Source organism: Glandiceps talaboti, chromosome 13, assembly GCF_964340395.1.
Source record: "Glandiceps talaboti chromosome 13, keGlaTala1.1, whole genome shotgun sequence".
NCBI classification, from domain to species: Eukaryota; Metazoa; Hemichordata; class Enteropneusta; family Spengelidae; genus Glandiceps; species Glandiceps talaboti.
In genome coordinates this window covers 1,722,067-1,736,824 of record NC_135561.1, presented here as the reverse complement: position 1 = coordinate 1,736,824, position 14,758 = coordinate 1,722,067, and the positions used below count along the sequence as shown (strand labels likewise).

The 14,758-nt window shown below is 34.5% G+C and overlaps 1 protein-coding gene across 1 annotated transcript; it reads right to left on the bottom strand.

Annotated features, from left to right (window-relative positions):
* Positions 1-5,737: 5,737 nt before the first annotated feature.
* LOC144444877 (uncharacterized) lies at positions 5,738-14,057 on the bottom strand. The gene is made up of 9 exons (XM_078134428.1): positions 14,006-14,057; positions 13,456-13,532; positions 10,800-10,940; positions 9,960-9,990; positions 8,893-9,006; positions 8,038-8,299; positions 7,035-7,221; positions 6,448-6,551; positions 5,738-5,750 (listed from the first exon to the last, which is right to left on the bottom strand). Exons 2-9 carry the CDS (start codon positions 13,510-13,512, stop codon positions 5,738-5,740), a joined length of 909 nt encoding a protein of 302 aa, XP_077990554.1. The 5' UTR covers positions 13,513-13,532; positions 14,006-14,057.
* Positions 14,058-14,758: the final 701 nt, after the last annotated feature.

Below are 14,758 nucleotides of genomic sequence, written 5' to 3'. Positions count from 1 at the left end.
GAGGTTTAGGAGGTAATTATGCTACTCTTGTGTAGAACAATCAACTATCATATAGTGTTTTTAAGTATCTGCTCACGTAAAACAAAACAACAAGCGAGTGATAATTAACATATTTTTATTTTATTTTATACAAACAGTGTATCTGTTACATTGTTACCGAGTCCGTTGGCAATTGGAACGTCAATAACAACAGATAAATACAATTAGAATACGGAACTTAAATTGATTGGAACTGAAAATCATCGAATGTAAATGTAGAAATACTATACTAGTGCCCAAGGGCAGGCAGTCAAATTATAGAACTCGTCGTCATGGCAACCTTTATTTTGTCGATAGCAGTGGAATCTTAGTGTATGCAATTATTGCTGAGTTGCCCCCGTCATCCGTTTCATATTCCGCTGTTAGCATATTAAAACGTACATCTTACCACCAACGGCTACTTTGCGATGAAATTGTCTTCAGCAATACTATTTACTTCAAAATCACCGAATGAAACGATGTAAGTACTTGAATTGTCATTGTCTTCAAATTGTAGCAGGGGAAATATATACTGGATGAATTGAAATGTTTTACTTCCCTGTTACAGTGGGGGGGGGGGCAGCATAGATATCATAACTGTTCCTCCTCTAGGCGCAGGTCCTTCAACATTATGTTTGATAGTATGAAAGCCGTGCCATCCTATCTAATCCCCCAGATTTGACAGGATAGTGGTACACATAATACAAACTCCATAAAAGGAACTTGTTACCCTACAGTATCGTGAAACAAGGAAAGCACGTTGTTATGTAAAGAGAGTTATTTTCTATAGCTATGAACAGGACACGAAAAGTGTCAGTTACTTGATAAACAGTATATATATACACAGTTGCTTGATATACAATAACAGAACGTTTGTAAAATAATGGTAGTCACCACATTTTTTTTAAAAGTACGTAATGTTTATCATATTAAACTTTAACATTACTTATAGTACTTACACAGTATGTAGCTGTTGGGCAATGGAATTGTACATCCCAATCCCCATTCGTGTAATAGGCTTCATCTGTTGTCATGGTAACTGGCCTACGTGCGTATCTGATCGTCATCAATCTTTATTCTGCTCACAGTGTTAGGTAGTATTCCTGTATCTACTATAGAGTTATGATTTGTTCCTAGTGCTTTATTAAAAGAGTCAGCGGTAGAAGATGAGCAACTCATGAAAAGGAGATACTTAATAAGCAGGTCAGAACACATATATTGCTTCAAGCTTGTGATACATCATGCCGAGATAACTATGGCGACACGTAAGTTTTCTGACAATCGACATATTCATCATTTGTAAAACAAAACACACACAAAACCGGCGTGGTTTTATTGATCTTATGTATGCGTAGGAGTCGCAGACACGGAGGATCGCACGTAACACTGAATATTATAATGTACTTGGCAGAATATCCAGGAGAGATTGCTTAATGTATACTTAATATTTTCAAGACATTGTAAACATCAGTGTTTCTTTTGGTATATTTCGTTGCCAATGTCACTTCTAAATAAATAAAATATGTATGTATGTATGTATGTATGTATGTATGTATGTATGTATGTATGTATGTATGTATGTATGTATGTATGTATGTATGTATGTATGTATGCATGTATGTATGTAAATTTATTAAACATAGATCTATAATTGTTTCAAATCGAAGTATCTTCCATGCAAGTAATCCATACGGTAAGGCAAACAAATTGGTAATACATAATTTCCAATCTTCTTCTTTTTTTCTTTCCTTGCGGTTATGTGCAGTTGATAATATGTTTGTTTGGTTGTGCCTTGATGTTTATTTTAGTACTGTTTTTCATTTCCAAGTTCATAAATCACCTTGACATTTGACTACGCTTAATTTATGTAAAAACTTTTTTTTTGTTTATCAATCTCTTTTCAAAGGATCACGTGTCTCTCATCGACTTCTGAAAACCTTCCACTTCGGATATGAGTATGTCTCGGTACATAATTACGCATTATGATAATCACCATGACAACTAACTCCTGGCTGCAAAATTAAATATCCCGAATGATGAATTTTTTATCACAAGTTATCATGTTACCACAGTTTGGATAAATATTGTGTTGGTCAATGAAGTGTTTTAATTGATGGGCGTTATCAATCTATGTCCATTCTTATATTAAAGAAAACGCCCAGTCAGACTTATTTCTGCCTTTATTACACCTGTATTGGTTACTGTTATCAACTTAAATAAAATAAAGATAAAATATCACCTCGGTTTAAAGAGCTACCAAGATTCTAACACCAAGACAAGTCTTAGGGCCATGCGCAGTACCGAAGTCGGAACTTCATGACGATTTTGTGTTTTCTTTGCCCTACTGCTCATGGGCAGACATATCAAGTCATCTCATTCTGGGTATGTTGTGAGGTCTATGCAATGAATTCTTGAAATGATCAATGGAGTCATCATATTTTTTATATAGGTGAATGTATTCAATGCAGCGGATTATACATCGTTAATATTTTCAGCATGTTGTCTACTTTGTTGTGTATACGTGACATTGGACACTATTTTTTGTTTACATCAATGTACTGTCAATCATTCGTCAACATGTAATGTAGTAATGGCTTCAAGTCTTTTGAAAGGTACAAGTCAACGCCAATGACCTGGTTTCTCTCTCTCTCATTAGATGATCTGGATGAATAATATATTGGAACAAATTGATGTATTTGCACAAAATATATTAAATTGTCTGGCTAAAAGGGAATTGGTTTGAATTTTTATATTTCTTGCATTCCTGCAATATTGACCTCACGTCTAACTATTATATAAAGGCAGATATTTTTTTTTTTCATTTTGAACTTAAAGCTGGACTAGTTACAACTGAAACTGAAAACGTTTTGTTAGGTACAATAGCTTATACTTATAATATCATACACCTTACGGCGATCACGATTTCAACCTGTTCCTGTACCGCCTAATATAATATGGACCATTGGTTAACATGTACAATGTCTAATTATTGGTATTTTAACAATTTACTGTCAAGATATTGTGCTTGTCTGATCGAAATATAGTACTCCAGTTACACTGTCCAGTACAGTGTTAACACGGTGACAGCTTCAAAACCTAGCTTTCGCTCAAGATTGAAACTTGCCACTACACTACCTACAGGTAATATTGACCACTAATTAATAGATGCATTGTCTTCTCCTAAATAATTGACCAATATATAGTGAATAAATTTATTGGATGAAAAAGTTTATACTTGAAAAAGTCCCCTACAGTCCCTATATCATCCGTAAATAAACTTCGTCCCACGATATTTCAGACTTACCTCTTAAATTTCAGTAACCCCCCTCCCCCCTCCATCTAACACAACCGAAACACATCATGTTCAGGATTAAGGCTCTACATGTCATATCACAAATCAATGTTTGTTCATTATTTTATTTGACTTTTAGGTTCCGTACAACAGACAGACACAGTGTTCGTAGCCCGCCATCTTGGATCACATTTTTACAGTGTTGGATTGATGCTTCAACTATCAGAAGATGAACTCGATGAAATCGTCAAAAGTTATCCAGAAGACATTATCAGACAGGCAATGACGATGCTGTCATCATGGATACAGAAAAATGGTACAAAGGCAACATGGGATGCACTGATTGGCGCAGTGAGAAAGCTTGACCTTAACATGGTGGCCGAAGATTTGGAGGCTCTGATTGGACGTGTTCCAATGTCGCAAAGATAACATAAATGTATAGAATTTTCAACAACACACACCTGTTTACGGCAACACTCCTACTCGGCATTAGAACTCAGAAGCGGGCATTTTCTATTTTCGTTGCCACAACGTATACAGGAAAGGTTGCACCTGGGTATATGACTGTTTCACCTACATTATCCTGATCATATTCGTTTTGTCGGAATTGTTTGTCAATGTAAACATTGTACATGTATTCACTTCACAATATTGATTTCCATGACTTGCATTTGATAGTAAAATTTTGCACTTCATGCAATTTACCAATACAGTATAATTGTTTGTCCAGTGAGGAAAACGAAATAGGGTTGATTATACCGGGTATGAGTCAAGCTGAACAAAAATATGGAATATATACTCTGGTCGTTCTAACTACGTCACTCGTTCTGCTGTGTTCAAAATATGAGTTAAAACCTTCAAAATTGTCATTCCTTTCCGCGGTTTTTCTTTGACATTACTGGCGCTGATATAATCGTGTTGTTCTCCAAAAAATACTAGTGACCTAAGGGTTAGGTCCTCGTATTTCCCTTGTCTGAACGAAGACAAATATTGGGGAATAACACCTAATGATCCATCAACATACACGGTGTTATTTACAAACCGAACTTGTTATAGTGATAGTGTCCAGCTTATGTTTTTGTGGTAGTTAGTTTTGTTTCATATTGGATCATCCATACTTTATTCCAATTACGAAACTCGACTGAATATATGGTAGTGATGTATAATCATATAATCAGATATGTTATAACAGTATTGGTTACCAATAAATTCGAAATGCACCAGTCTTGATTGTCAAGTTTCTTTGTGTTGGTTTATCATCTCTGTTGTTTCCTTGTACGTGAAACGATCAATATTCTCACAAGAGAACTTTGATATATTGTAGTATATCAGCAAAAATGTAATGGTCTGAGGCACAATGAGATGGTGTAGCTGTATTTGACCATAAGAACTCAAATTTACAGAAAGATGTGGTTACTAGTAATGTTGGTTTGAAAAGAATACAATAAAAGAAACCTTAGTCACCAGTTTTTTAAATTTGTCACTAAACATTCATATTCAGAAAGGCACAGGACACATCGTGGTGAATTTCTACATGTGATATCATATTTCAATGCACAAGTTCTCTTCTTCTACTTGGGATTTTGAAAGATACATGTCTAAACAATCAACTGGTCCTTCTTCAATGTCTCCATTATATCTTAGATCTAAGACAGAAGAACATGTAATCTGTTCAAGACATATTTGTCTCAAAAATCATCGAAGAGAACTCGTGTAGCTCTGAAAAACATACATTGGGTAATCTCAATATGTATCCTAAGTTCCATTTATTGCCATATCAGGCTATAAAGAGTGTTGAAACTCAACCATAATTTCAGTGAGTATGTTATCTTGATTACTATATGTAGCCATTCACTGTGAGCCATGGAGCATATATATATATATATATATATATATATATATATATATATATATATATATATATATATATATATATATATATATATATATATATATATATATATATATATATATATATATATATACTTGTAGAAATAAAAATATTCATAGGCATATTTTAGAGTTCCGTATTCTTTACTAGTATTATAGAGTTAACGTTGTGCAGAGGTTTACTAATTGCATTGGTTCTGATGTACCATTCTGTGTGTCAATGTGTTCCCATTTTCAGTTGTTGAACATTAAACTTTCAATCATCGATACATAACCTTAGCTTAGTAATGCATTTTCAAACGATGTCTATGTACCATTAATAGTCCCTTGAATCCCTTACTTCTATGAAAAAGAAAAACTAATAATATCAAATTTTCATGGAATAGGGTATACTTCTGGCGGCCATTTTGGTTTTTGAAACTAAGTTTCTACAAGTTATTATATTTATGAAGGTAATGAATTTCAAGAATTGTCTTCAAATTTGTCTTTAAACGGTGTCCTGTATATATTATCCATTTCAGATCATCATTTCACTGCTTAATTAATACATCTGTAAAAATATAAACATGAAATTCTATTAAGTGCTGTTTTTCAATTATTTCTTTTACGTCGACTATAATATTAATTGCATTAAGGGGCTGATGATTGAGGGGTGCAGATTTATTCAGGGGTACGTAGAAGCGGTGTCATTTTCATTATGGCTGCATGGAAGACGATTTTTAATTTCTTCAAAGGTTATGAAATGTAATACATTCATTTTGTTTGTAGTAACACCACCTATTGCCTTGACATAGTTGACATGGCAAGCATTTCCTCCACACTGTCTGTGAAAGAAGTAATTCAAGTTGAGAATGTTTGGCTACACCTTTATCTGCAACAGTGAGGGAAAATCAATATACCATTATCAATAGCATATCACTTGTTGACACTCAAGATTATCTCTACAAAGGTCACTTTCCATGTATGGCCAATTAGGTCACATCCTGGTAGGTTGGCATTGGCATAAGCAACATAATACAGGCATCTGTGACGTATCGAATCAACCAGTTTCTATGCATGGTATCTATGGAAATACCAAATTTGAATACCTGGTTTGCAGGCTGTGTTGAGAGAAAGCTTGCCAGATCGACCATCCAGTCTATGATTTGGTGAGGGGTTGCTCTACACTTAATATTTATAAACAGTGTCTGCAGAATGTAAATATCTCATTTCTGAAATAATTGTTTTGAAAAAAAAGTAGTGCCTACCTCTTTTTCAAAGTGGCGGTGAATGGACCAGTAGATACGTAGGCGTTTGTGGATTCATTAGTTACATCAGGAACTGTCCTTCGTTTTCGAGTGTTCATACAACCCTGCATATAGTGAATGATAAATCAGAGCTGCTTTGATGTGTATATTATTAACTTAGTCTGTTACAAATCCCTCATTTGTAAGTATGCAGCTCAAAATAAAACGAATTGTATATGACACATATCCGTTGTTGTTACCAACAGATGTGTTCTTCAACTTGAGTGAGTAACCAAGAGTGAAAAGGTATACCAATATTATCAGGTAAACTATGAATTCAAACTTAGACCCATTTTAATGCGTCAATTGATAGCCTAATACTATGTATATTGCGTCACAAAGACCATAATAAGCAGGTTTCACCTGTTTCTAGGCAATTAAACAAATGGCAGGGCCAACAAAAACATTTTCTGCGAAAAATTAGCCATGTGAACTTGTATCTCATCCTTACGGTTTTCAATAGCATCATCATATTCCAAATTGGAATATATCTTATCTGAAATATGTACGCTATCGTGAAAGGAGGATTGCTCTTCAATACATCATACCATGTCACATGGTGTTCCAACTTCTTCTTTTATGCATATCACAGCATAGCAATGGATGTACAGATCTATATCCTGTCCAACGCCTGCGTTCATCCCCTGAACAATATCATAGAGACTGACACCAAAATGTTTCTCCAATTCGTCAGTGGGTGAAACTTCGAAGACAACCACAGAGTCACCAAGGCAACTGAAAGATAAAGACATGTGACTATTCAACCAATCATCTTCTATGTATGGTATCTATAAAATACTTATTTTAAATAACTGAGTTCACAGGCTGTGTAGAGAAAACTTGTCAGGTCGACCATCCAGTCTTATACAGAGTTTAATGCATGTGATAACATGAAAAAATGCATGTTAATAGCTTATATGGTAAAAAAGGAGAGATTTTAGGGTAATTTTGTACATATTTTCCATCTAATACTTGCCCAGTCAGATTAATTTTTCCAATACACCTGTAACGATAACAACTATTAACTTATAACCCAGAGCGATAAAATAGCACCTTAGTAACTTGAAATTTCAAATCTTATATTGACCCCTACTGCACTTGACATGTGTTCAGCCATTTAAAGGATTTCCCGCAATGGTTCATGGGAAAACTTCATTTATTGACCTCAGAAGTACCTTAATCTATTTGTCTTGACAAATACAAGGAGTGCTACTTCATAACCCCAATTCATATGTAAGTAGATAGGAGTAACCTATACGAATAATCTAAAGGCAGGAATAAATCTGACTGGAATTTTCCTTTAAGTTGATAGCAGTAATCAATACAAGTGTACTAAAGGCAGGAATAAGTCTGACTGGAATTTTCCTTTAAGTTGATAGCAGTAATCAATGCAAGTGTACTAAATGTAGAAATAAGTCTGACTGGACTTTTCCTTTAAGTTGATAGCAGTAATCAATACAAGTGTACTAAAGACAAAAATAAGTCTGACTGGACTTTTCTGTCAATGCTTTTAATTCAGTATAACCCAATGCTTAACAACCTCAGACTCACCCATCGACGATAAAATCATAAGTAGTTGCAGACGACTCCGGATTTTCACTCTCTGAGATATAGCAGTTCTTGGCGAAGAGTTCCAGACCATCGTCAACTGTGTCAACAACGATACCAAAATATATCAATGTACCATCACAGATTTCAATGGGGAAGTCAGTAGTAGGGTTTACAGGACCAGTGAAAGTATCATTGCTATAGAGTTTTCCTGATGGCATGAAGGTACCGAATCCTACGAAGTTAATTAGCATAAGACCGGACCCTAGAAATACGAGAAAAGTTTTTCATACGTGTAAGTTAGTTAGTATGTAGCAAGTATACAATCGTATATGGTATCATCTAAGTATACAATCGTATATGGTATCATCTAAGTATATAATCCTATATGGTATCATCTAAGTATACAATCCTATATGGTATCATCTAAGTATATAATCCTATATGGTATCATCTAAGTATACAATCCTATGTCGTATCATCTAAGTATACAATCCTATATGGTATCATCTAAGTATACAATCCTATATCGTATCATCTAAGTATACAATCAAACCCCGACACCTTTTCATGAGATTATCAGGCTTCAGAGATTTCAAAACAACATAAAAACGTCGACACAAACACCCAAGTCCAGTTGCATATTATATTATTACCCGGTATTATTATTTACTTGATTTTAAACTTGTGTTTTTATAATCCATGTTTATTAGATTTTAGTATATTCCGTAATTATACGATTGTTTGCATAGTTATAATGTTTAAGAATGTACTTTCTGAGATTTGAACCTCGATGTGATTTGACCTGATCACTAATTTGAGTTGAAATGAATATTAGCCTGGTACAACTATACTTACCACTGCAACTCGATTCATCACTGCCATCACTGCAATCATGTATTGAATCACATTGCTTGAATGCATACACACATTCATCGTTGTCACATTGGAACATAGACATATCCGTACAAGCTAATAAGTAAACAAATAGATAAATTTTGTTTCCATGCTATTTATCAAAGGAAAAAGTCCAGTCAGCTTTAATATTCATGCCTTTATAACGGTATCAGTACAGCTGTCCCCGGACAATTGCCCCCGTAGGACAACTGTCCCCGGACAATTGCCCCCGTAGGACAACTGTCCCCTCATAAAGCACAAAGTAATCGCAAGAAGGTTGTCTGGACAACTGCCACCTAGATGAAAGTCAACCTCACTGTATCGTATGCGTGAAAAAATGTGTCATTTGATGTAAGTGCATACCTCTTGTCAAGTAAATGTGCTCTCCTCATCAAAGGTTTTCCCATATACCATTGCAGGAAATTTTCAACATGTCAGAACACATCGAAATGTGATGGAGCTGCTTTGCAAGATTTCAAAGTTGAATAAGCTAACATGGTGCTATTTATCTCCAAATTCATAAATTAGTTGATAGTAGTTATCGATACAAGTATACTAAAGACAGAATTAAAGGTGGCTGGGTCAAACAAAAAGTATGATTCTGTTACACTTGTTTTGCGGATATAGTATTTGACTTTACAATTTGGCCTTATGCACATGCGTTTGGACGTGTTTGTGTTTATTCATATTTATTAATGTACTACAAGGATACAAAAGAAATTCGCAACATTGACAGAAAAATGTCAAAAATATGAAATAAACGACATAAAAAATTAAGCAGTAATGGTTGACATGAAATAAATATTTGGGGATTAATTTCATTCGATAAAATCCAAATACCTGTAATATATATATAAACAATATATCTTGACAAGATCAGACTCCATTCAGAAATTACTTTAGGAATCTATCCAAATTTGATTCTATGTTTCTCGATTCGACAGAAGTAACTTTGTTTTAATGAATATAAACCTTTTGAGTTAGACACAGTTTGGTGTGATTAGTCTGAAAGCAATTAGATAACATACCCGTTTGTCTTGTTTCAACATTCCCAGATTTCTTACCATACAAAGAACAAAGAACAAACTATTATTATCGGGAGAGTGGTGAGCAATGTATCATAAAATAAACTCGTATGTGCTTTACTAATATCTTTCAGTATTGTGCAATGTTTACATGAAGGCAAAGTTGCAGTAGCATTTTGTTGCTAAAATAAATGAATTTTACTTCTATCCCCCATTTTTAAAATGCAACAAGCTGAGTTGATAAGCTTTATACTCAAGTGACGTAATACTTAAATTCCGGTATAATGACGTAATACTTATCTTCCGGTATATGTCGCTGTATATCTTCTATAATATTACGACTGTCTTTATGGCAATGTTGAAATTGTTGATTGCATTTTTTATACATATAATAAGTTACGTCATTAGATTGTTTTATATCCAGGTTTGAGTTCAGTCAAATGCAAGTGATGGTTAAGTATGCTTCAGTAAGTGGACACTAGAGGGCGATATACTAATTATATAAATTACATCACCGGATCATTTATGAGTTATATCTTAATACCAGGTTTGAGTAAAGTCCATTGCAAGTGATGGTTAAGTATGCTTCAGTAGGTACAACACTGCGAGTACCTTTAAAATATGTAGTAAAGACTACTACCAAAAGAGTATCAATTCAGCTTGTGCCCATTTACAGGTGTAAACCGGAAGTAGTTGAGTGGGTGTTGAATATCAAATTATAGTGTTAAAAGTTACACATATAGTGGATTTTAATGGTATGACTTTAGAACTAATATGAAGGCGAAATCTCCCTTTCTTAGATAAACATATCTCAATTTACACAATGGAATTTGAAATACCTACCCTTTCATTGCCATACATTGGCTGAGCTTCTATTTTATCTGGAACTTTTTCTCCAGTTTTATCATCTTTCGTAGGTACATTTTTAACGTTGATGAAGCCTGAATAGCGAGTAACATGCCTTGTGCTCACAAACAATGGGCTCTATAATATGATGAAAAAGATATGTCACAACACAGGAATATCACGTGGTACAGGGACAATAGTTCAAATACATTATTTTGCAATAAATTTGGCATATTTTGTGAATGTAGTCAGATATTTCCACTTGATAAAAAATTTTTTTTCATGACAGTAAAATAAACGAGAAAAGTAATGAAACAATTAATCCATCCACAGATGTCGCACGTGATCACGGAAGAAGACGCCATTTTTTAATGTGGAAGGGGAAAGGGCAGATACAATGGAACAATATACATATACCGTCATTGAACTGACGATGGGTGTAACTTTATGATAACGTAAAGAGAACTATTAAATAGCTACTCTTGTCACGATCTTTGATGCAGTAGCATGCAATGAGACACCATTTAGTGTTTGCAAAAACTTAGTGAACACCACTTTAGTATTTGGGTATGAGTAAATACACATATACGTATGTAATTAAAAATCAACCCATTTGCTTTTATTGAACAGCTTGGAACGTGAAGCTGAAAGGGAAAGAAACAAGGAGAACACTTGTCATCATTTCTTGATAGATCTTTTTTCTCCTGCTTGCATGAATTTGTACATTGTACCCCAACATTGCTTGAAATGTGCCCTGTGGGTAAACTCTTGGAATTCCTTGATAATTAACCGTGTACTAAATATAATTGAAAAAGACAGTCGTTGGGGTGGGGATAAGATATTTCTCTCCAACCAGGGTGTCTCAATGTATTATTCAACTGCAAAACGCTATTGTTGCACTAAACAAAAACAAACAAACAAACAGGCAAACAAACAAACAAATAAACAGCCAATCAAAACACAATGATATGACAAGTATGACATCTCCATCATCTGCCATCAGGGAAACCTTGGAAGGAGATTTCAATCTGGTGGTAATTGTACCCTTTGGAACGATAGTTTCAACATTAAATTAGTCACACTTTGCTTTTTCGTTGTCATGGAATCTCGTCCCCTAAACGATACGACTACAATTTCTCCTTAGCAGTATTCATGGCATATATCCCCGAATTCAGTGTCAACACAAAAAGTACGTGTAACCTTAGGACTAACAAGGGATTTTGCAGTCGTTGTCTTCATTTTCCCTTTCATTCAGATATATCCACACAATTCGGCTGGTAAACAGTACAATTTTACATTGGCATAATCTTAATTCTTTGATAGCATCTTCTGACATGTATTGCATTGACAATTAACATCTTCTCCTTTCCCTGTCTGGACTGTTTGAACTCTTTTCACTGCTTGTAGGATTCAAGGAGTTTGGCCAGTGTCTGCAAGAGGGGCGACGCCATCTATTGCTATTAACAATGAGGACTACGACAAACATGATGATGACGATGATGATGATGATAAAACATAGTAATTTTGACCTTAAATGGGAGAGCTTATATTACAATCTTCATTTCAACCACAGCCACTCCAAGTTTCTTAAATATCCTTCCGTCAGTTTCGAATAGCTTCAAACCGGGCCTCTCGGGTTGTACATGTCATATGTATAGTGTATGTGTGTTCAATTGTGTAAACTACCTCATCTCTACGCCCAGAGCTTTGCTTGTTGAGACTATGCGCATAATAAGATTTTTAGCTGTTTTTTTTACATTTATACCAATGAAACACTCTAGACCTACGCCTTTCAGCCACTAGCCTTTATATAACTAGTTCGATGACTAACCTGTAGGCAGGCGTCACGACAAATATACATCAACTGAACCTGCCAATATGGCAAATGATAATCTCGAACACGAGTTGGTAGCCATCTTGAAATTGCTGCCATAATGTATGGACTAATGCTGTATTTGTAAGAATATACATTTCATGAGAAAGGGATATTCCCTCTCAAGTTTAGTTGAGATTTTATGAAATCGGAAACTTTTTGTTAAAAATTATTTTTCAACATTGCAACTAAATCTGAATGTAATTGTTTGGTTTACAACATCTTCGTGTAGAGCCTAAACACGTAGTTTAACATTTTTTAGAGTCTTATGAAAATCTGTGATTTGATATTATATGAAGCGGGGTGACATTGACGTAAGAACAATTCATTGTTTTCATTTGGTTTAGTAAAATTTATTTTGCTGTATATTAAATCAATGAGAAGAGAGTAATAAACGTCAACTCCAATAACGCCGAGTCGGTCAATGAAAAACACCTTTCGTCGTAACGCCGAGATTCTCGCAAGTCAGATAATTTCAAGCTTTTGCAAAACATTGTCCGCTGTCGTAAAGACGACAACTGATCAAGTTCCACACGACGATCTGCTAGCTTCGTAATAATATACAAGTAAATAGTTCAATAGCTCCAATGGAGAAAAAGTCGACACGTTGCACGAATCTTTTCGGTCACGGGTCACAGTTATACACATCACTGTACGGTGAAAGAACGCAACGAATTATTTCGCTGTGACGTTTCAGAGTACCAATTCTGTTATCCAGTTTTTATTTCATAATTTCCTTTAAAAAAATGTATGGATAATATAAAAACCGAATGTACCTACCTTAATGGAGACTGTTGCTGAAATAACGACGGCCAGGAATAATAACACCCTGAACATTTCTCTTTTCGACCCGAGGACTGAAATGAAATGAAAGCGAGGCTTTTTCTAAACCTATGATAATTCTAATTATCAAAATATATGTGAAACTCCATCGCAAAAATACTAACTATTTGCACTGTTTCTACGTACAGGTTATAGTGGTATGTAGATAGCACTCCTTACCCAAAACTTCTATGCAATATGCTGAACAAACTTTAAATTAAAAAAAAATAAGATTGTGTAGAATAGAAGCAGACTTCAATGCAGTTTTAAGAAAGGTCTTTTCATTGTGTCAAAGGGTACAATTTTATATCGGTTTTCCATTTTCAAATTTGACAACACTATATATAGTGATCATATAACGTCTCGTCGTGTAGATAGACTAGTTATAGATACATGTATGACCAGCTAATTAGCAATAATAATCAACTCGTTAAAATCTACCCAATTTTGTTTTGAAAAGTGTATAATTAAAGTCTTAATAAAAAAAGGTAAAATGCATACCTCTTACATATTATGCGAGAAATAAAAACGGTGAAATAATCGGCGTCTACTCACTCGAGGCGGGCGACGTCGGAATGATTCGTTTTAAACAACACATTTGAGTGAGTAGACTATTCTGAAAGGATTCGTGTGTAAGGCCACCAACCCAAACAAATTTTGCAAAATATCAACAATATAGTATGTAAAAATAGCAAAACAGACCAGGAAATATGGTACTCATAAATCATATTTCTTTTGGCAAACTAAACAATACAGTCAGAACTAAAGCTTGTTAAATGAATAGGTATCTGACAATTGGAAGAAAAAATGACATTCGTACAGCCTTTTCCTCACATCTGGTATCAACAAAATCGTTGTATACACTTTATTGTCATTGAAATATGCATGTGTTATATAGCTATTCAATAAATACATTTACACGGATCATATGAACAATTTTTGTTCAATGTGATGAAATATTGTAACACAGACTACATATGTATATATGCTGAAACAGGGACGCAGGTTTTGTTTTTTGTTTTTAAAGACAGCGTTATATAAATCAGTTAATAGTCGAGATTTTGTTAATATTTTTAAAAAATTTCCGTGATGTATATATATAGCGTTGCGAATGAAACCTTTAGGGGCGGCCATTTTTAACTGAATATGGGGACGGGGTGGTGTTTTCGAGTTGAACATGGATTTTCTCAAACTGGCAACCCGGAAAATCACACTTTCCAAAATGACCCCTCAACCAAAGCATATATTGACGTAACTTTAT

Bases quoted from the DNA above. Each gene is read 5' to 3' on its own strand.
- LOC144444877 (XM_078134428.1), bottom strand. From the start codon at position 13,512: ATGTTCAGGGTGTTATTATTCCTGGCCGTCGTTATTTCAGCAACAGTC. The intron at 10,941-13,455 runs GTAGGTACATTC...ATCATATTATAG, and splicing joins CAGCAACAGTCTCCATTAAG to AGCCCATTGTTTGTGAGCAC. The intron at 6,552-7,034 runs GTATGATGTATT...CACTATATGCAG, and splicing joins TTGGAACACCATGTGACATG to GGTTGTATGAACACTCGAAA.